Raw genomic sequence first — 24,815 nt, forward strand, 5'->3', positions numbered from 1 at the left:
TAACATTGCAAATATTAATAGGTATAACTCACATTTAAAAAAATAACATTTGTTAAATTTACTAACAATTGTCACCCCAATAAATTTAATTAAAAAAAATAAATAACATTTGGAATCCTCAATGATTTTTAAGTGTCCAAATGAATCCAAGTTCCAAAAATTTAAGAACTTCTGCTATAAATTAATCCCCAATACCTTACATTATTGACATTTTCCATCTGAATGTACAAACTAAAATGATCAAGATGCCCTAATATATACATCTCCTTCTTCTGTTAACTTATTCAATTCAAATGTATTAAGATTTTTAATATTCAAATCACTGGGCTAAGCATTGGTCCTAGAATGATCAATAAGACCTGTGTCAAGCAAGGAAGTCGTGTCTTGGATGGCTACACTCTTACAACTAAGAGAGTGGTATCTTTTTGTGAAATTGCAGCATGTATCTGATATGGATTATTGTTTACTGAAATACCACTTTTTACATTTTTACATTAATTATCATGCCTTAGCTATTCTTGACCTGGAATAATAACAACAAACCAAGGTGACTGTCTTCCTGTTTAAGGTCATGGTATCTCAGTTACAGAAGGTCTAGACTCCCCCGGGGCTATGCAATAAATTTTAAGTTTATTGTGGAGGAATGGGAAAAAAAAAGAAAGAAAGAAAAATATCATTAAAATAGACTTTTGAGAGTCTATTTGAAAGTCAAAGCTTTCGATTTATAAAAATTGGGCTTTGTTAAGAGAATAAAATATTCTTGAACAGCAAAAGTGAAGTCAGTTAACATAGTAAAACATAAGCTATGTCACAACCAGATTGGAAATGTGATAGAGAAAGAAATGTAACTTAGCCCCAGGAAGATGTAGCTCATCTGCCCTGGAATAGAGGTCGGTAGAAGACACCGAAATCTGCAATAACATTGATAAGACGTATGAAGGCTGTGCTTGGAGAAGCAAATACAGCAGCATTAGCCTGGCCAGCAGATGTCACACTGCCATCACAGAGCTACATGGGATCCACGTCAATGTTTGAGCACATTAGTTCCCATGTGAGCATATTCCTCACGTGTTCTGGGCTAAGGAGTCACATAGGTGTGCTTCTCATCATTTCCTGATGCGGGACTTCATCAATGATTTCCTGCAGATTGCACACGAATCATCTCACCTATGCTATAAGATTTGTCAGAGCTCCATTCAAAATGGAAAACATGGGGCCTCTAATATTTAATTCCAGACCACTTATAAGCCTTTCAAATAAAACCAGAAAATTTATGACGTTAGAAGTATATATAAAGGAAAGGTCCTAGCTATTTGACTACAGAGGTGTAAACATCCTAGACCTGTTATTCCATGGGGATTTATATCAGTCCATGAGAGCAATTACCAATCCCTAGAAAAAAAGTAGAAGCCTAGTTATTTGAACACAATGTCATGTGAACAGATTATTATTTGAAAACACACACACACACACACACACACACACACACACACACACACATATAATCTTCCAAAAGACGCGTTAGAGCTGATTGTCTGGCTATGTCTTATTTTCAGGGAAACACAGTACCAAAGAAGAAACAGGTTAATGAGGAAAAAAAGAAAAGAAGACAAAAGAAAGTAAGGTCATAGAAAACAACCTTAAAATCTTCTTTCTTGGACTTTGAATTTTCATCAAAATATGGAACCTCTTTTTAAGTACAAAATACAAATTTCCCCAGCTTAAGTCCTAAGTGTTGTGACCTAGAGAATATTTGAAGAGTTTAGAATTTGTAGGAAAATACTGGTCTTTAAATGCAGGCCAGAAAGAAAATGTGCAGCTGGTAATGAGGACACTAAGTCACTTTGGAGATGTCATGGGAAGCCAGATAAGAGTCTTTTCATTTTTTAGGATGGGAGGACACTGACATCCTTCCTGAATCAGATGCAATTGTGTTTCACAGTTGGATGATGACACACAACTGCTCAAAGAAAGCTTTGCCTGTGCTGGCAGGCCCACTGCAGACCTACTGAATCAGAAACTCTGGGAGAAGTGCCCAGAAATATGCTTTAACAAGCCCTTCAGGTGATTCAGATGCACAACTACTTTGAGAACCACTGTTTTGAGGTAAGACATAGTGTCCTCTAGTTTTCTGATGTTGGAGAGATGGCAAGTGATTGAAAAAAAAAGTTTGACAACATTTAGTTTTCATTTCTAGAACGAAATGGCATCTTTACATAAAATTAAGTGTGCTTGTCAGATAATCAACATTTTACTGGAGTAGGATGTAATTGAGGTAATATTTTTGCAGATAAAAACAGTACAATGCTATTCTCAATAATCTCATTTGTATCCTGGCTTCCATAACCATTGAAATAACTGTATATATTGTATCAGAAGAAGTTCAAATACTGCCTAAATAAAAAAAAAATGTATTGAGGGAAGAGACCCAAGATGACAGAGTAGATAAACATTGTGCCTGCATCCTTCCTTGAACACATTAAAAATACAGCTAAAGTATAGAACAATCAACGTGGAGAACCATCTGAAGTCTAGCCAAAAAGAAGTTTTATAACTAAAAATATTATAAAGAAGCCATGTCAAGACTGGTAGGGATGGAGACATGGATCATCTGCAAACTTCCATGAGAATCAGGAGGGATATCTTGGCTGTGGAGGTTTCCCCAGAAGGAGTGAGGGACCCCAGCCACTCACACCAGGATCCCTAGCCTGGAGAACTGGTGCTGGGAAGACGAGTCTCTATGACATCTGGCAGGGAAAAACAGTGGGGATTCCGACAATCTGGGTGGGATGGAAGGCTGCAGGAAACCCAGGCGTCCTCTTAAAGCACCTGTGCACAGACTCACTAGTTCACGGACACTCACCTTGGGCTCCGGTGGAGGGATGGTGACCTAGGGGTCCTCGGAGGCATACAGAGAGCAGTCTGAGGTGTGCTCCTTGGGGGAGGGGGTGTGCTCCTTGGGGGGATGACTGGAGGAAAGTTGCTATTTCCTTGAGTGGGGTTTTCCTCTCGTGCAGCCATCAGGCAGGCGCCATCTTTAAAGTGTTGAACCCTCCCCCTATGCTTATGTCCACATCTGAATCTGATTGGTCAGGTGAGCTCTGATGCTCTGCCCTGATGACTCATGAAAATGGAAAAACAGAAAAGCTGTGGTTGCAATACTTATACCAGACAAAATAGACATTAAACCAAAGGATATAACAAGAGACAAAGAAGGACCTAGTATTCCCAATTCAGGGTATTTATCCATAGAAACCCAAAATGCTACTTCGAGGGGATGTATGTATCCATGTGTTCATTGCAGCATTGTTTACAATGGCCAGGATGTGGAGGCAGCCTGCGTGTCCATCAATGGAAGAATAAAGAAAGAGGAGGTGGAACATATATACAGTGGAATATTGATTGGCTAGAGAAGGGAATGGGTTCTTGCCATCTGTGGCTGCATGGATGGACATGGAGGGTATTGTGCTGAGTGGAGTGTCAGACAGAAAAAAGACAGATGCCATGTGATTTTGCTTATATGTGGAATCTAAAGAACAAAACAAACAAAACAGAAACAAACTAACAGACACAGAGAACATTTTGATGGTTGCCAGATGGGACAAGGGTTGGGCGTGTGGATGAAAAAAAGGGGAAGGGATTAAGAAGTACAAATTTGTTGTTACAAAGTAGTTATGAGGATGTAGGGAATAGCACTAAGGAAAATAGTCAATAATATTGTGATAGCATGGTGCAGTGTCAGATGGTTATTGGACTTATCATGGTGATCATTTCTTTAGGTACTTAAATCTTGAATAACCATGGAATCCCTGAAACTCATATAATGTTGTATATTAGCTACTATGCTCAAAAAAATCTTTTTGAAAATGTATTAATCAGTTGTGGGTTTCAAATTAGATATTTTTATTTATTTATTTATTTATTTATTTATTTATTTTTAATTTACCAGAAAACAACAGATTTTGTTGTTCATTTTTTTCGACATTTTTGCAGCTTCTTTTCAAATCTTAAGATAAAATTTAGAGGTCTGGCATAGCCTTTTTTTGCCAAAGCCAAAGTGTAGAAAGGACATAGTATATAAATGATATCAAGACAGCTTTACTGTGACTTAGGAAATGAATGTGTGAGTAGTGATAGGAATATAAATATATAGAGGGCTTGTTAAGATATTGTGTAGGCCTCTGATAAAGGACCAAAGCCCCCATGGGAGATGGGCAAAAGATAAAATAAATGCAAGATAGGACAAAGAGCAAGCTGAAAGGGAAGGCCTGGTACATGGGACACATTATAGCCACAGAAGAGTAGAAGCAGCAGCTTGACATCTATACATAGAAGGAGAGCTGGAAATGGTGTCCCAGAGATCCATCTCAGAGCTTGCTTGAAACATGCATGAGCCACAGGTGTTCTTCAATCACTCTTTGAGTACCTGGCACTGCTGAAGACTTGTGAACTGCAAAGTGTCCCGAGTTAGAATAAGGGAGCTGCAGAATCTGATGATCTTGTGATCTGAGGCAGTGGGAAACCACCCCATCATCAGCGAGTACCAACATGCTGATCTAAAATGGGATGAACCAGGTACACCTGAGAAGACAGCAGTTCAGAAGTGACTATATTCTGAATGGGACTACCTGATGGGCAGAGTTTAGTGAGGACAATATTTGCACGGACAATGCCTTCCTTGAAGATTAGAAAGCTTCACTTTGAACCAAGGTATCAAACTGGGAAGTCCTAGTGAGGAAAAACTCTTTGAAGCAGAAAATAGCCCTGATAGTATGCTTAAACTTTATGTTGACCGAATAATTAAGTGAACGCAACTATTTCAAACCGGTAGAGATCAAATTACATTTAATAAGCAAATATAAGGGCCACTCCTGTGTCACTATCATCAACAGGAAGGTATACTCCAAGAGACAGTGAGGTCAGTTACAGAGAATAGTTACATTTTCTGAGTTAATATATGTAACTAAACAGAGGAGATAGGACCCAGGGGCTTCTCATTTCTAATAATCCTTCTTAGATCTTCCCAGTAAAGCCCTCTCTTATAGCTAGTGAGGCACTTTGGTAACATACTAGATAAGTAGGTCAGGTTTGATCCAAAGTGATATTATATATGCACTTAAGTAAATGAACTCTCCTTATCTGAAACAACAGTTACGGGCAATCTTCATGTGATATAAAAGAAGCAATAAACTGTTGAAGTAGAATTTTAACTATCATACTAGTATCTCTTCAAATAAATGAGAAGAAACTTCAACAATGAAGAAGTTTCTCAGGAATACTTTTGAACAATTAATGTGACTTATTTACCAAAGCTAAGCTGAGTAACTTGGCATGTGTGTTTTTAAATATTGGCATTCTAAGCCCATCAGATATAGCTTATAGCCAAGGTCTAAGTGCAAACAATTCAAAATATGCTACATAAAATGATGCCAAATGTGGTAATAAACACCTTCTATAAAAACAAGACTTGTTCATAAAAGATATTTTTTGTGGACAGATAACTCATGCTGACAGTTTGTGAATTCCAGAAGTCTTTAGGCAATTCTTCTGTTGGCCATTCTCTCTGGCCCAAGTTTATAATGTTAACTGATTATCACAAAAAATGTGGCTAAGAAGGAATTTTAAAAAGAGAGTTTGGATAATTTTGGATTTGCAATGACAGACAACAAAGAGTTTTAATACGTTATGTTATACTTCTAGATATATAGAGAAGTAAAGGGGATTAAGCCCTAACGAAAAGATTTCTATCAAAGCATGCATGGTTATATAATTATCATTGTATGTTTCCCTACGAACAAAAGTTTCCAAACATCAACACATTTGAAAAAATTCAGCCATAAACCTATTTAAAGGGCTTCATCATTCAGGCCTGTAACCATTGCATTGTCTTTGTCAATTTGTCTGCAGTCCGTTCTGGTAGGTGACATTGTTCTTGAGTACTAATCAATTGATGTCTCCGTGCCATCTGGCATTCTGTTGCTAAGCACAGCTGCAACCCTGTAAGGTGAAGTGTCAGTGGCAAGAAGCAGGGTTTGTGTTCATCACGATGTCACAGTCCAGACTACACAGTCAATAAATCTTTCATATGTCAGGCTTATCCTACCAAGGAAAGAAATGTCTTGGCAATGCAGGGAAGAAAATATGATGAAAAGTAATCACTCCAACAAGATTTTGAAAATCCTGCTTTGTTTATAGCATGACCTCCTAAGAAAAGATACCCTTCTTCACTTGAATTGCATATATACAAGTTATTAACAGATACATCATTACATAAAAGGATGATACTGAAAACTCAGATTTTATATTTGCTCATTATCACATAAATATGTGTATAACATTTCTCATTGACTAATTTTCACCTATCAGTAGGGGCCTATATAAATTGCCTTTACATTTCTGAGAGTAAAAAACAAAAACAAAAACAAAAAAAAACAGCACTATAAAAATTATGCAGAGAAAACAGGTGTAGACCTGGAGTGTCCCAGACAAATGAAATACATATTTCTCTGCAATTTGAGAAAGCAGAGTCCCATTAAATATAGTAAAATCCAAGTAAAAACGTAAGTTCTCATCAAAATGTTCTCAAAATACTACGAAGGGCTTGCTTTCAAGACATCATAAAGTTTGGGTGTGGTGAAACTTTAAACAAATTTTCTTTGAAGCAAGAATAGTAAGATGTTGATTTCAGTTATAATCTCTAATGCATGAGAGTGATAACCATAGTGTGCATTCCATGAGGCCTCTTTTTGCCATTGTATAGCATGCCTATCACTGTTGGCATAACCTACCTCGGGAATGTGTGTGACTACTTCAAGAACATCTTTCTGAATTTCATATTCCAGATCTTCTATTTCATTCTTTAGATGAAATAGATTCTTTAGATGAAAGAGATATATCTAACCACCAAATAAATTGCTTTATCGAGTGTATCCAGCTGGAATAGAACCAGTTCAGAAAACACCTCAAGGAAAAGTACTTACAAATCCCTGTAGTAGATAACATCTAACAACAGATGAATGGTTTCAAAAGACAGTCCCAGCGATGAGAAACATTTCTTGTTTTACAAGCATACTTTCTCTTTCTAACAATGAAACTCTTAGAGAAATAAGTACGCTGTACATTTAAATTGGTTTTAAGAAAAATTTTATATAGTCATGTATATATTCAAACAACTACTGAATTTTATACAGTAATTACTATGTGCCAAGGAATTTGCAAGGTGCTCTGAATAAAAAAAGACAAAAGATGTCCATTTGATAAAGTCAAACACAAGCAGGTGACACAAGAAAATTAACATCTAAAAAACTATGGTAAGATATTTACTCTAAAAGCACTCTCCTCTTTTGTTTCTGACCACTTATCCTAGCTTATTCAAATGTTTGAAAGTAGTCATCATTTTCCGAATTCTGATACCAATTTACATATGCTTATACATCCATAGTTTTAACAGTGACAGTATAAAAATAAGTTAGATATGTATATCTATTTGTAAAAGAAGACTTTGTAAAGTCTCAAGTAGGTCACCATTTCAAGTCATGTTTCTTGGAATCTGTAGCACTAATCTATGTCTTAGGTCATGTTGATCATGTAGACAGAACCAGAAATCTGACATCCGAAGAATGATTATACAGAGAAGGACAAAAGTGCCATCTGATGGTTTTAAGGAGGAAAGCAAAGGTAGAACCATTACTTGGAGGCAGCTAATTATCTTAATACAAATTTCCTCATGGCCAGTAAAATAATCTCCATATTTAGGAATATACTCTGAATAAATTTCTTTTGTATATTTAAACCTTTCTGTGTATGTGATCACCAAATATGAACAGACTGAAAAACAAGATACAGATTGTACTAAAACATAGCAAGATTAATTATTAATTACCTGCTTATATTTAGTAACTGCAGCAATGAGCTGGCAATCCAGTGCTTAGCTAAATGTCAGACTTTTTGGCAATAGATTCATAATCTAGTTGCAAAGCATGTGAATCTCGGCAGTTCACAATTTCCATATTGTGGCTTTTGACTAAATTTTTCCTTACTTTCCCCAAAAATAAGATTTAAATTTTGACCTTTGCAAAGTCATCTTGGGGTAATAAAAATAAAGTTTGAAAGAAAAAGTGGCATCCAGAAATGTTTCAAAGATGATAAAGGGGAAAAAACTTAGAAGACAGAAGATTGTCAGGGGACAAAAATACTGAGGAGAGATTACCCTGGAAATGAAAGCAAGACACTGGTACAGAAGGGGCTATAGGTTGCTCTTTTTTAATGCTTGTCTCAGGAGTCACTGTATGACTCCAAAATGTGTTCTTATAATGATCAAAATTATTTCATAAGAAGCTTATTTTTTATTTAAACATGTTATATGCAAATTAGGAAACATTTCACATTTGAGAAATGGAAGCTAAAAACAAAATGTTATAATTTTCTAACTCATAAATATAATAGCATAACTATTTTATTTTATACTACATATATCTCTCCACCATTTTAGGCCCAGTTCTAAATATTTTTGCGTGCACATGCACACACACACACACACACACACTTGCTTCAAATCACTGAAAAGCAATGTTCATCTCTACTAATAAATTTGAGAATTTTCAGGAGGGATTTAGACCTCACCACAAACACTGTGCCTTCCTAGAACTCATTACTTTGCGTGTAACTCCCAACACTTCTACTCTTTTGAGTGGCTCCCTGCATCACTCCCTTCTCTTTAAATTGTATTTGCCTCTCACCTATTTCCTCGCCCCACCCTAAAATCTCTTTACAACAGCTTCTGCAAACTGCAGCTGCTCTTTTTACTGTCCTTAACTTCATTTGCCATAAAGTTTATATCATGTCAATAATATCAAACCTTTGTCTAGTCTCAATTCTCTAAAACAATGAATACAAGGTAAAGAATCTTGTTAGATTATCCGAGCATGAGGTGCAGGTGGAATTCTTAACTTGCTTCTTTGAATTTTACTTTCTACTTGTGTATATATTAATAATGATTACAGGAACAGTACATTTGTAGTGCAGAAAATCAGAAAATCGGGCAAGCATTTAGACGTGTTTTATATACACACTATACATCAATAACCACCGTTCATATCTTAATAATAACCACAATGCATATCTTTCCAAATCTTACTCTTTGAGTATGTGTGTGTGTGTGTGTGTGCATTACAATGGGATAATATTTCTCATAATGTTCCTCAACCTACTTCTTTCATTCAAGGATTTTCACCACCGTTATTCTCATCTAATCTACTACCCCCAAATTATTCAGATTTCCAAAATTGAGACCCAAAATATCCTTTCTGATATTCAAACACATTTCGAGTCTGTACCATGCACTGCATCTTATCATGTCCCTTACATTCTGTCCAGTAGTGCACAGAAACTGTCTTCACTGTTTTGTTGAAACAACCAGGCCTGAATGTCTCACTTTTAGGAGTTGCCTGGTTACTTCATTGTGATATAATTTATTTTGTTCATTTATTTTCTTTATTTCATATAAAATGCAAGTTGCATCTCAAAGTTTAACAATAAAAGATTCAATTATTTTTTTTAAAGTAGATAAGGTTATGTGTGTGCCCAATTATCTATTGATCCCACTCTCCATGATGCTAAATTTGAGCTTCTGCTTAAGTTATGAAATTCTGAATGTAATCTGTGTGGTTTCTCAGGGGTATTAAATATCCAGTTCTCCATCAGTCATACACCTAATAATTTTCATACCAATTGCTAATTCTTGCCTGACTCAATATTTTCATCAAGGTTTGTGAATTTTTTGTTGCTAATATATTATTCCTTCTACTTGTATTACGTAATTGTCTGTATTCTTTAAGTTGGAGTTGTTCCTCAATAACAGGGCTAACTTTGTATTCTGTTTATCAGATTGCTTATTGAATTCATTTGTATCTACAGCCAGCGAACAGGTGGATTTCCATAAATCTTCCAGGAGTGTTTATAGACAAAGGAGAAGTATTTCTGCAAATAATACTGAAATAGTTCAAGAAAGAAGTAATAAGTACATATATATATATATATATATATATATATATATACACTTACATATATTATCATATGCATATGTATGAAGAAAGAAAGAATGATTGAAATTGAGTTAAAACGTTAATATTAAGTGAATCTGGGTAAAGGTATACGAGAGTTTTTTATAATGTTTTGAAACTTTACTATAAATTTGAAATTATATCTAAATAAAAAATTACATTTTCAGAAACTAATAAACACATGATAATATGGATGATCACAGTAATAAGCTAATGAATTAAAGTCATATTTTATCAAGTGAAATGAAAAAAATTGGAAAATATATAATAATCAATTGTCTTTAGAGAATAAAGGAGATACGCATTTTCTTAGATTGCTGGTGAGAGTATAAACTGATCATAGTTTATGGAGGTAGTTGGTCATATGTGTCCTCGTCATAAAAATCTATGTATCTTTTGAAAAATTTTGATTTAAGTAGTTATTCCATGAAAAGTAAGCAATATGTAAAAATATTACAATTGTTATGTACCATTTTATATTACTATTTCCATGACACATTTAAAATAATCCACCCTTACAATAAATACGAGTTAGATAAAGTATAGAATATCCACAAAACCAATTAATATACAGGCAATAAAGTTAAAGAAAATGATTTGATAGCATTGATTATATAAAAGTAGACTACAAAATATTATATTTGATGCTATTCCAAATTAGCTTAAAGGAAAGGAAAAATTGCACAGGAGTAAATAGGAGAAAAAAGATAATCCATATACATGATAGAATAACAATTTCCTGAGGAACCAGGCCCCAGGACTCTGCTTCTTAGAGTGTGTGGTCTGTGAACTTCTGGAATCAGTCTCACATAGGAGGTTAGTTTAAAAGCTCCCACCCCACCAGGTGGCTCAGTTGATTAGAGCGCAAGCTCTCAACAAAAAGGTTGTTGGTTCAGTTCCCCAATGGGATGGTGGGCTGCGTCCCCTGCAACTAAAGATTGAAAACAATGACTGGACTTGGAGCTGAGCTGCAACCTCCACAACTAGATTGAAGGACAACAACTTGGAGTTGATGGGCCCTGGAGAAACACACTGTTTCCCAATATTCCCCAATAAAATTAATTTAAAAATAAAATCTTAAAAAAAAAAAAAAGCTCCCACCACAGATCTACAAAAGCCAAAGTTCAAGGATGTGGTCCAGAAATCTGGATTATTAAAGAACACTTGGATTGATTCTAGAGCATACTAATGTACAATTTTTCTAAGAGTAGAACTCCAAAATTGATCAAGGGTTTGGCAAGAATTAAGTTAAGCAAATTCACTAAATTAGATTTAAACAAAGAAGGGTGCTGCTTCTCTGTCTCTCTTTTTTCACATTAAAAAAGCAAAATGATCAGTGATTGCCAGGGTTGGCGGTGGGGAGGGAGGGGTAAATTCATAGAGTGCAAAAAAAGGAGTTTTAGGGCAGTAAAAACTAGTCTATATGATAGTATAATTGTGGACGCATGTTGTCATACATTTATCCAAAGCCATAGGACATACGACATCAAGAATGGGCCTTGATGTAAACTGTGGATTTTGAGTAATAATGACATGTCAGTGTAGGTTCATGGATTGTAACAAATGTGCCACTTTTGGTCAAATGTTGATAGAGGGAGTAGCTGTGCTGTGTGGGAAGGGAGAATATGGGAAATTTGTACTTTCTGGCCAATTTTGCTGTGAACCTAAAATGATTCCAAAGTTAAGTTTATTAAAAATTTACTTTAAAATATACATTCAAAAAAAGTAAATTTTCCCTTCTTTCTATGCAGTTTCAGTTTACTTTGAGTCTTCTGCCTTTGTAACTGATGAAAATACGTTTGGTACCACATTTCCTTAAAAGTTGTGGCTTTTCCTTGATTTTATTTTCTTCTTAGAGTCTACTGTCCTACAATCAAGCCAAATTGCTGGTGTCTTTAATAAACCTCTTTCCAGACCCCTTTACATGATCTACCTGTATACCTGTATAAAAAGCACAGGGCTACTTCAGACTCCCCATTATTCACTCTCCCTTAACTTCTAAAAGATCTTTTTTCATCTCTTATTGATACCACTGCCTGCAGACAATTCCATATTAGCTGCCACCATACTATTAAAGAATTTTTTTTTGCCTGCAGGGCTTGGCCCACTTCTAAAATCTGTCAAGAAATCCACCTGTAAATACCTGCCACATCCATATTTGAAAGTCCAGTCTCAGCTCCAGAGACTTTTTCAGATTTATTCAGATTAAGAACATTTCTCTCTTTTTACAGGAATTGTTGAAAATGTATTCTTATTCAACAGTTATAAAGGATATCAGAAGATTGCAAAAACAAACAAACAAACAAAACTACTTTGTACTAGTCCTATTGAATTATTCTACTTCTGGGGAAACATATTAAGAAAGCTAACAGTTGCACCTAAAATTATTATTGTCATCATATAAGTAACAAGTGATGCAATAAATTATGGTATACTTATTGATAATATATCATTCTCTCATTCAAATATTTTAATAAAAGTTAATACCATGAAATGAATATAAAACACAGGCAACAAAATTATAACTTATTTGACTATCGCTATATACTTGTATAACTATAACTACGTATGAGAGAAAAAAAACTAGAATGGGATACATCAAATAAACTTTTCAATTCTGTAAAATGTGGGAATATAGTTTTTTTGTAATCCACATTCTTTAGAGAAGGCATTACTCTTGTAAAAAAAAAAAAGTATTAATAAAAGATTACGGTATTTCCATGGCATCAGTATGCCTAAGGAAGGCTCATGTATAATACCAGATTGGTATTTCCCACACTGTCTCAAATTTCCTTAATTCTGCTATCTAGAAAACAACCTGCCAAGTAGTAACTAAGCTACAATAAAATCTTTAAAGTAAAAAACCACTGTAATAGTCTAACTGCAAATGGTCATAGTCAAGACCATCACAGTTGTCTGGCCCAGCTTCAACATACACAGTTACGAAATCTGACCAGTGTTTAATCTGTGTCATAGTGGCGTGATATTTCAGCAATGTTACTTACAAGGCATACTCAACATTAAATAGTATGATCACTAACGATCAGGATCTCAGGTAACAGACTAGCACTTGCCCAGTAACCCTGAAACAAGACTCACTGAGCGTGACCTACATACTTAAACTGGATATGTGTGAAAAAAATGATGACATCACAGTAGAAAACAGCAGCTGTATGGTCAGCCATAGAAGAAGAAACCTTCAAATAAAAAAGGAAGGAGAAATGCACTGAAATAATGCATCAAATAATATGGGTCAGCCAAGAAATCATGTGAGAAAATGAACTAAAGGGGCAGTAGCTAAGGCAAAACTATTGAGCAGAGGAAATATTGTCGGGTTTTGTAATCAATTGATGTGTTTAGCCAATTGAAATATGTGTTGAAAATAAAAATCTGCTTGAATAGATTGTTTTATTGTTTAACTTCCAGTTTAAAGATGAAAATGAAATATGTGTATACACTTGATGTTTTACATAGTGGAAAGTAAGTTATAGGAGCTTACAAAATGCTCTGTTTAATTCTGTACCATCAAATGCATCCCTCAACAATTGCAGGATTTGAGATGAGAGTAAGACCAAGCAAATGCTGGCATAGAAAGTAACGCAGTAGAGCTGTGTTGGAGATAAAAAATTTGACACTTGGATAAAAAAATCACATATATAAACCAATGAACTCTCCTTCCTGTGGTCCATGAGAATAACTACATTTTAAACAAAAATGCCATCTCTTTACAAACCATTGCATAATTGTCAGTGAACTACCTTTACAAAAAAAGTTTCCTCCTTTTAGATAGACCACATCTTCTGTAAATTTTGTGTAACTATGTTTTAAATACCTTACAAATCATTGTGATTGTGATGTTTATTATCTAATTAATACCTCCTAAGTAACACTTTTCCCAGAAAAAGATACTTTTAAAAGATCAAAATGGCTATTGTATTAGAAACAGTTGACATGAAATAACATCAGACAAATCTAGGTTAAAATTTTGATTCCAATAGCTACTAATGATAGGATATATAGTAAGATTCTGATCTTTATATATTCTGATCATTATCTGAAATTGTGCTTAATAACACTTAACTCAAATATTTTGGAGTAAAATAAAATAATTTATGTAAGCTGTCAATTACAATGACTGGCACAAGGTCGTATAGATAAAAAATGACAGTTCTTATATTGCATGTTTGAAATTTTAAACAATATTGAAAAGCAAAAATGGGCTGACCTGCAATTACTTGCCTACATGTTAGTCAATAGTGATCCCCAAGTTGAGAGACTTAAAAATGAAAGCAGTCATTTGCAAAAGCTAAAGAAATAAGTGCTTTGAGAAGTCAGGCATTAAACAGTTCATTCTTTTTGTTTTTGTTTTCCCAAATATCTAATTGAAAGAAGATAAGCCTGAGACACATAAATGCATCCTGGAGGGCTTGCAAACTTTCATCTGACAAATTGACTTTTCTATAGAGTTTGGTGAAGATTGTTCTTTGTATTTTCCTTGTCTTCACTAGAAAATCGTGGCTTCTGATTACACTGACTGCCTGCAGGACCTCCGAATAGGAAATTACCAACAGTGAGATTTGTATGACTTAAATAAGTTTTGTGGTTTGAGGACTGTGGGGGAGAGGGGATGAAAGGACATACATATCAGAGACATTCATTCAGTTAATATAACTAATCTTTTGATTTCCATCCCTTTACCTACAGAGTAATTATTTTGTTTCCTGTTATCTTTGTAGTTCCTTTATAACTACATTAGCACAGAACATTAGCACAGATTGAAGTTACAAAGATTTCAATAACAGCATTTATTTAGAACAATGTGTACATCTTTAAACCTTAAAACAAGCATAAAAATATATATATATTCAATAAAAGAGGGTAAAATCTTTAAAATTCTGGTAGTTAGAAAAATGTACATTTTCTGTTCAATTTGAGCTTCTGTTAAAGTAGCTTCTGTTTCTTTTTTAATTCACTTAGATGAGCGCCTGCAATCTCGAACGAAGCCTGAATCCGGTAATACTTTTGTAAATGAATCACTATTACATTCATACCATTAGCCTCTGAACAGATGTCAGAAAGTAAAGATTGGCTGCTTCTAGATCAAGTTGCTGCTGCCAACTCTCGCGAGCTTTGTCAGTAACAGTTGATTGTAATGTCAGTGCAGTCCAATTTACAGGCTGGAGCAGCAGCTGCATACTGCATTTCCCTGAAGTATTACATGATTTCCACTCCTTGAAAACTTTATCATCTTTGTTGCAGTGGGTCAGGTAAGTTGCTCTGCATTTATATCCTCGTATAGAGATGCAAGTTACTGTGAAGCTCATTCTGTAGGATTGTGATCCCTTCACGTGTTTGCTATATCCCTTTGGTGCTCTGTGGGGGACAGTCATTGCAAATGGGACAGATGAAACAAGTGAACAGGAACATGCATCAAATCTAACTATTATTCAGGAAACACAGGCTGAATACATTTAACTGCTGAGAAAATGAATTTATTTAACTTTGCATAAAAGATCATAGCACTTGTGGAGTCAGTGTTATGTATGTTCTTAGCGCATTCACTAAAGGAAAACATTTTATGCTTTTTACCCTTCCATGCACTGTTTAGTGAATTTCTCCTTAAAAGAGTAACAAAAGTGGTCTTGACCAGTTTTACTCTATTTTTTTGTTTTGTTTTTTAAGTTGCACGGAATGAATAATTCTCTTATTTTCTGGCTTGCAAGGGTACATTTCTTCGTCAATATTTTGCCATCTGAAATTTTAACACCAATTGGAAAAGTTTTAACTTTTTTAATATAAAAGGAAAATATTTTTACTAATTCGATTTACACCTTTTGTCCCCTTTGGCCTGTTTGTCCTTTTTCTTTTAATATGTATGCAAATTATAGCAAAATGTTTTACATTTACTGCTATTTTTATTATTATAGAAATTATAAGCAAAGATAAACTTCTGCTCATCTTATAATCTTGTAAACGTATCTTTATTTTGATGTCATCAATTCTTGTTTAACAAGAAGATTAATCATTAACTATAAAATATATGAACGATTAAAAGTGAATTAAATGTAAACAGAATTATTTCATTGTTTATCATTTCTATTTGTTTTTTCTCAATTTTTAGAGTATGCCTTCCAAATTTTTATGAATATATTGCATGCTAATGAACTTAATTAGGAGTTACTATCACTAGTCTGTATAATGCCTTTCATAATATAATCTCATAGTTATTGTAAATATGTATTCATATTTCACCTACTTTATTTAAGGATGGCTGAGAGCTTTAGAGAGTGGCTTTATAATTTAAATAAAAATGATTAGAATTCTCTGTGACTTTGAAATAAGATGGGCTTTTGGATGCCAAACAAAATTTCTAATTGGATTTGCAAAGTTCTGTTTTATTTTCCTAGATTTAGTGTTACTGTTTTCCTAGATTTGTTGTTATTATTGTTTGTTTTTAATGCCTGCTTCTTTAATTGTTAGAAAATATTTGAGTTCTGCTGCACATTTCAGTTTTTAAAATATAATCGAATATCTTATCAAGTGACATCCTATGCACAATTTAGGTTGTGCTTTGATTAATTTCTTGGTAACAATTGATAATACATGTTTAAATTGTATGTTGTCTTCATTTGAATGCTTTCAGGCCAAAATGTGTTCATTCTTTTAAAAACTGAGTTGTCGCAGATGTTACAGAATTATAACTGAATAGATGTCAACATAAGAACAGATTCAAATTTCTAAGAAGACCCAAGATATCTCTAAATATTAAATATTCAAATCATTCATATAATAAAAAGTTTGTGAATGTACTTCCTAATTGAAGACCGATACAGACCTTGTTTCTCGTACCTAATATAGTGTCTTCTATCTGCACACATCCTTTTAGTTCCTAACGAAGGGTCTGAAAGGCAGTTATATAGTCTATTTATAAACAGACTTCCTCAGTTCCCCACTTCACTTAGCCTGCAACAAAACAGGCTTTTTTTTAGGTTTGGTATAAAGGCTTAGTTGTTTTAATTTGACCAAATACATTTTAGTGGTGCTTGTGCTAGATCATATCATCTAGACAGCTCTTTTCCCACCATTTTAAGAACCAGTATTTTTCTATAGAACATATATTAAACTTTTTTAAATATAGGAAAATTACTCTATACTCAGAGAAAACTATTCTCAATATTTGCTTGACCATTCTTGAGGAAGTCCTTAGCTGGCAAGTTAATTTGAAAACTTTGTTGGTATCCAATTATGGCAAATATATGGTAAATAAATAGCTCCTTATTTCAATCATTTTATTACACCCATCCATATTTTATAGTGTAGCATTATGATTTCTTATCAAGGAATTTTGATACTATCAAAATTCCTTCTTATCAAGAAATTTTGATTCCTTCTATCAAGGAATTTTGTTAAAGGAATTTTTAATTTTCAAAATTAAAATGCAAAATGAAAGAAATGATTATTTTCCTTTTTTATTATAAAAGTTATATTTTTAAAAGTTTAGAATATTTTCCCAAAATCACCCAAAATCCCAAAATCTGGAGTATTTATTAAATTTGGAACAGTATAGTATTCATTATCTTTTAGGTTTTTGCCCCTTCCCACTCCCATTATTCATTTCTTCTTCAATTCCAAACAGAAACGTATTCCCCTCTTTGAAACGTTAAACATTATGACACTAAGTTAATTGATCTAAATTCAGATACTTACTTTTACTGGGCATGAAAATTTACCCCATCTTTTTATGTTAAACATGTTATGTGTTCTCAGTGTTTGAATTGTTTATTTAATGTGACACTAGTTATTTTGCACCAGAATTAATAAAGAAAAACAATGTTTTATTTAATATTTTAATTATTAATAAATATTTAAAGATATAGACTAACATTTTCTTAGTCGTTTTTAATTATTTCTCTTTCGATTGTTTATTCATGTGATGACATATTTTAAAAATGTAAACATCTCTTAATGTTAAAACTAGACAGCTACATGTTAGTATGGCGAATACCAGATTATGAAAAGGACAAAATAATCCTTATTTAAATAAAGTACTGCAGCTAAATATAAATATATTAGCCTATACCAACAATAAGTACGTGGACGAATGCATATTTTAGTATTAAAGTCTAGATTTAATAATATGGTACATAACACTCTCCAACAGGTAACCTGAAGGTGCGTTGGAATTATATATACTATTATTGTAATGGATACATTCTTACATTGACTTTTTTAATGTTACTGATTACATTAGTTATAAGGTGGCGACTCATAGATATTACTGTTCTAAAAGCAATATTATTTATTAAATCATATTAAATAAAATTAAGATCTGGTCAGCACAAAATATAAATAAAATGCAAGAAGTAACTATGTAAATCAAACTAAGTGAAATAGGAGTATCACAAACTTTTCGGTGTAATAGTAGCTTTTTTTTTGGTATGTGCAGTGAAAATTATTATGTGTATTAATTACATACAAAATCAAAATCATTTGGTTATACAGTTAATTGTACTTACTGTGCAATAAAATTAATAAACTGTAGAACAAGAGTTTCAAAATTATCAGACTAAAAATTCTTAAGATTTGATGTCTGGTTTATAAACACAGAATAGTATATATATAAAACCAAGAAAAAAAATAGTCAATTTTGATATTAGACTCAGTAGAACATTGATTGAGTTAAGCCAAAGGGAGAAATGAATTCCAGAGATGCTGTGATTAATTTGTTGAAATGTAGTTTAGAGTAAACCAGTTTTCTATCTTAACTCCTTTTGCTTTCAAAAGAAGGGGAAAAAAGAAAAAGCATCACAGCATTTTGTTCTTCTCCAAACGCCCTCCTCAATTTATTTAAAAGCAAGAACATAGAAATTATCAGAAGGAAAAAAAAAAAATTGTAGTAGTAGTGACTCTATAACTCTTAAACTGTCAGAAATATAAAATTTAATTAGTGTCAAATCTATAAGAAACTTTACATTATTACATTTTATTTATCGCTATTTATAATATAACAAATCACATTTATTATAATTATAATACCTAAATATCATAGTGTAAAAATAGTATTGAAATATTGTATACTTCAATAACATAAAATGTTGGTCTTAGCACAAATTAAATTGTACCAATATTGAGAACTTAAAAAATATATATATTGTTTGATTTTTGAAATACTTATTATAACAATCATTTATATGTAAATATATGCATGCACACATGCGTCTCAACAGAATTAGATATAAATGCATAGATATAGACGTAGCCATTGGCATAGACAAAGGTAGAAACAGAGATGAGAGAGAGAGAAACTATAAGGCTGGGCACTGAACAAAATACCATACTCAATGGGTTAGTTTATTTAGATATTTTGGGGGATCAAAAATACTTGTTGATCACTAGTTATCCCACGAGCAGTGGTGAGGAAGCTGATTTTAAAAATGAGTATCCTAGATCTGGGACAGGTTTCAGAATAGGACCTTGTCATCTGCCTTCTAAGACAATCTAAATTAAAATATAATAATAATAACAACAACAATAATAGAAATTCTTAATACTTGGAGGATTAGCTTCTTAGACACATAGGTTAGATTTACAATTACAGTGTGAAAAAGTAGTAAAGAGAAGACTTTGTATATTTGTGGACCTTTGTTATATTGGATGAGTTCTGTGTTTGTATCTGACAATTTGAATCCAGTTTTCTTTCAGTTGTATAAAGGTGGTAGTATTTTTAAATTATATTTGCATTACATTTCCCTGTCCCTCTTTGTCACGTGGAGTTTCAGAATCTGATCTTTAAATTTTTTTTAAAAAAAACTCAAGATTGCATTATGAGTTTTTCATAAAACTTTGATCTCCCCAAATGGTCTCTTCATATCATCAAATACATATTATTTAGTAAAATGCCAAATAATTATGATTTTATAGGTCTCAAAGATTACTTTTGTTTCCCCCACTTTTCCCAGTTATTTCTCAGCTTTAGTCCTCTTATTTCACTCATTTTGTCTTCTATCGAATACAAGTAAATCTGACCATGTTAATGCATTTAACCTCACTAGTTGTGCATACTTTAATCAATTAACAAACTAACAGATGTGCAGAAAAGAATTCCTGAGTGTAAAACTCCTTTTAAGTCAGTCTCTTCTCTCACACATCGTATTACTAGCCACTGGTTGTCTCCATTGATATTGTAATTCTGGTAGAGAAGCCCTTCATGGTTATTAAATTTCTGAGAAATTGTCTGGTATATATCTGTAGCCCTCTCTTTCCAATTTTTCCCATAGGCCTCGATAGTGGTTAGCAGATTTATTAGTTTTCATAATTTTTGGGATAAAATGCAACTATTACATTTTTTGTTATTTAATTTGCAATAAATATATTTTCCAAAACCTGTTCTGGCCATAGACTAAGAGTGTATAGAGGAAGAAACTACTAGGCAAAAAGGATCACAGAAAGGACCATGGAAACAAAAAAAGACAATAATAGAAATCTAAGGATCCTTAAAGGTTCTTAATCTACTTCACTGTTTCATCAAGAGCAAGCCACCTGTGATTAAAGCTGTATATATTTCAAAGCACACATGATCTTGTATTTCCTCCACTAACCAAGATAAAATTATATCTGCATAAGGAGACTACCACTTATACTACTGATGGTGGAGCTATATGTGGTAGAGAAGCACATCTATATCTATATCTATACCTATGTCTATATCTATCTGTCTATCATCTGTTTATCATCTATCTATCTATCTATCTATCTATCATCTATCTATCTATCTATCTATCTATCTATCTATCTATCTATCTATCTATCTAATCTATCTGTCTATGTGTGGGACAAACTTCCTTTTTAAAATACTAAATCTTCCTTACAGAGGTTCGATAATGAATTTTTCCAAAGTGAAATAATTTCTACTTTTCCATTCCACTTATTTATTTTCAAAATTGACACTGGAATATGTCCAACCATTTTTTTTAAACAAGCTTTTAGTGTGGTAGCAGATTTATTAGTTTTCCTCATTTGTAGGATTCATAAGAACTACTGTATTTTAGTTAATTATCATCAATAAAATGCAATGTTAGATGCATGAGGCTGTTAAAACTTCCTACTTACTTCTCTTCCAGAAACCAACATGGAGAGCAAAGGTACAATCATAGGCATCCAATGTCTTTTGAAGTTTCTTTTGCTCTGGGTGCTTATTGGGAAGTCACACACTGAAGAAGACATTGTCATTACAACCAAGAATGGTAAAGTCAGAGGGATGAACTTGCCAGTTCTTGGTGGCACAGTAATAGCCTTTCTTGGAATTCCCTACGCACAGCCACCTCTTGGTAGACTTCGATTCAAAAAACCACAATCCTTGAGCAAGTGGTCCAATATTTGGAATGCCACAAAATATGCAAATTCTTGCTATCAGAACACAGATCAAAGTTTTCCAGGCTTCCTTGGATCAGAGATGTGGAATCCAAATACCGACCTCAGTGAAGACTGTTTATATCTGAATGTGTGGATTCCAGCACCTAAACCAAAAAATGCTACTGTAATGATATGGATCTATGGTGGTGGTTTTCAAACTGGAACAGCATCTTTACATGTTTATGATGGCAAGTTTCTGGCACGAGTTGAAAGAGTTATTGTAGTTTCAATGAACTATAGGGTGGGTGCCCTAGGATTCTTAGCTTTACCAGGAAATCCGGAGGCACCAGGGAACGTGGGCTTGTTTGACCAACAGTTGGCACTTCAGTGGGTCCAAAAAAATATAGCAGCCTTTGGTGGAAATCCTAAAAGTGTAACTCTCTTTGGAGAAAGTGCAGGAGCAGTTTCAGTTAGCCTTCATTTACTTTCTCCTCGAAGCCAACCATTGTTTACTAGAGCCATTCTGCAAAGTGGATCTTCTAATGCTCCTTGGGCAGTAACATCTCTTTATGAAGCTAGGAATAGAACATTGACCTTAGCTAAATGTGTTGGTTGCTCTAGAGAAAATGAGATTGAGATCATCAAATGCCTTCAAACTAAAGATCCCCAGGAAATTCTTCTGAATGAAGTAGTCGTTGTCCCTTATGAGACTCTTCTGTCAGTAAACTTTGGTCCAATTGTGGATGGTGATTTTCTCCCTGACTCACCGGACACACTACTCCAACTTGGACAGTTCAAAAAAACCCAGATCTTGGTGGGTGTTAACAAAGATGAAGGGACAGCCTTTTTAGTATACGGTGCTCCCGGTTTCAGCAAAGATAACAACAGTATCATAACTAGAAAAGAATTTCAGGAAGGTTTAAAAATATTTTTTCCAGGAGTGAGTGACTTTGGAAGGGAATCAATCCTTTTCCATTACATGGACTGGTCCGATGATCAGAGAGCTGAGAATTACCGTGAGGCCTTGGATGATGTTGTAGGGGATTATAATATCATATGCCCTGCCTTGGAGTTCACAAAAAAGTTCTCAGATTTGGGAAATGCCTTTTTCTACTATTTTGAACACCGATCCTCCAAACTTCCTTGGCCAGAATGGATGGGAGTGATGCATGGTTATGAAATTGAATTTGTCTTTGGTTTACCTTTGGAAAGAAGAGTAAATTACACAAAGGCTGAGGAAATTTTGAGTAGATCCCTAATGAAACGCTGGGCAAATTTTGCAAAATATGGGTAAGTGCCAATTTTTGTAATTGCTCTTGGTTGGTTTTGTTTGTTTTGTTTTGCTTAGCTATGTTTGGTGTCTGGTGTATGTTTGGTAAAGGACAGAAATGTTTTAAATATTTATTCTCTTTATACTTTACATTCGTTTCGTCTTTTACTATGTCATGACTTTCAATTCTTTGCATCAGATTCCTTCAAAGAAATCATCAAAGAACTGATATGAAAAATATTTTCTAATTTTACTTACAAAATACTGCAAAGCACTTCAGCAATGTTAGAAAAAGCTGGTGTGGAAAAAAAAGTTTACCTTGAGAATTAAAATTACTGTGAGCATGCTTTTTAACCTGAATATTTATAATGTTCACAGGTTTAGGAAAGTATAGAAATATATCTTCTCCTCATTCTCTTAAGCTGAGGTAGAGTAGTACATGATACTTGAAGAAACACATACCTGCTCATAGAAAGCAAAAGGCAAAACAGTGATGGGTTTGACCTTCAGATTACCCAAAATACAGTGTTTGCCATTTTATCATTTTTTTTTTTCCCTTCATAGGATTGTCAGAGCTTTCAGGTGATGCATTTTGGACAGGAGCTATTCATGTTTTGCTAAGTTGTTTTCCACTTTGGCTGTCATATGGCTGATAGTATATAATCAGAGACTTTAAAAAAGAACATATGTTTCCCACATATGTTATAAATAGTGTGATATTATGTCCTGAAGAGTCTGAAGAAAATAGTCTGTTGAAATATATTTTCTAATTTATATATTTTCTAAATATAAAAATGTATTTGTATAGCAAATAAGATTTGTTTATTTGAATAAATTTAAAAAATAGAAATTTGGGCATCTGTTTTTAAAAGGAATGCTTACACAAACTCATAAATTGATGGATGCATTAACCCAGTCTGAAATACTCTCTTTTCTGATTGAAAAGACTGTTGATAATTGTATGATTGCTTTCTGGTTTTCCTTTTCATCCTCCATTTAAAATTCATTGTACTCCTTGTTGTTATATGTATTTTTCGACAAAGTACTTGTATAATATAATTCTCAAAATGTTTTGATACTTACCCGCTGTATATAAAGCTGAAATTCTTCCATCTGACATTAAGAGGCTTCTGTAATCTTGCTGCGACCGACCCATACTCCCCAACGACACCTGGCTGCTTGGTGCTTTGGCCAGTTATCTCATGAATGACAAAGATTAGGTAAAGCTTAGCTGTACCTTCGAGACTTCTTTTTGCTCTGTGCCTGTTTAGGACATCTACCCGTCTCCTTTTTAATGACACAAGTCCTGTTATTTTTTAAGGTCCTCAGCAACAAGTTTCATCAAGCATATCTTTAATTCCTAGAGTTGTAATTGCTTCAGACTGCCTTGCACTCTCACAGAAGTTATTGACTGTACCTTCCCTGGAAGCTATCTTCCATTGTATCCTGAGCCTCCTAAACTAGATTAAACTAGTCTCTTGAAAAAGAAACTGTGGTTTTGTTGGATACTCATTAAAGTACTGACTTGGGTATATATAATACTATACAAATATTTAGATAATGATTTAATGACAGAAGATCAAGGCTAGTATGAGTAAAAAAGAATTTTTATAAGCTACGTGGCCTATTATATTATCTGTAGTTGTGCAATATATTGTGCCTTTTCAACATCAACTTAAAAATCTACTTAAGAAGGAGCATCTTACTTACTAGAGCTGCAGTAGAAATACTTACATTTCGTTCTGTTCTCTCTTTAAACGATATATCCATATTAAACATTTGAATATGTTTTAATTCTTTCATACAATTCTAGAGATTGTACATATTTTAAGGAGAAATATTGCTTAAAATTATTGATGCCTATAATTTTTAAAGGACTTCATATTTTGCATGTTGAAATCATCAAGGAATTTATATTTTTTCATTTCACAAAGGATAATTCTGAAAATCAGATGTGGTAAATGTCTTGTCTATGGCTCTCAATGACAGAGCAAAGAGAGTCTTTGACACCTAATAGAATAGATTGTTTAATCCTACGCTACTTCTATCATTAATATATTTTAATGGGAAATAAATGAAGGTTGACATAATTTTAATTGTAATGATCAATTCATGTAAATAAAATTACAAAC

General features: G+C 33.5%; 1 protein-coding gene across 2 annotated transcripts in view; it reads left to right on the plus strand.

Moving 5' to 3' along the window:
• The first annotated feature begins 15,193 nt into the window (after positions 1-15,193).
• The window catches only part of BCHE (butyrylcholinesterase), a 55,329-nt gene continuing 45,707 nt past the window's right edge, over positions 15,194-24,815 (plus strand). Inside the window, exons 1-2 of one of the 2 annotated variants that reach the window (XM_081077042.1) lie at positions 15,194-15,328; positions 21,182-22,703. In XM_081077042.1, the coding sequence (XP_080933168.1) occupies positions 21,190-22,703 (1,514 nt within the window). In that variant the 5' untranslated portion in view covers positions 15,194-15,328; positions 21,182-21,189. The remainder of the gene's footprint in view (positions 15,329-21,181; positions 22,704-24,815) is intronic. The other variant, XR_013995147.1, reaches the window with a different exon arrangement.

Source organism: Rhinolophus hipposideros (genome assembly GCF_964194185.1).
Source record: "Rhinolophus hipposideros genome assembly, chromosome: 2".
In the NCBI taxonomy this organism is placed as follows: domain Eukaryota; kingdom Metazoa; phylum Chordata; class Mammalia; order Chiroptera; family Rhinolophidae; genus Rhinolophus; species Rhinolophus hipposideros.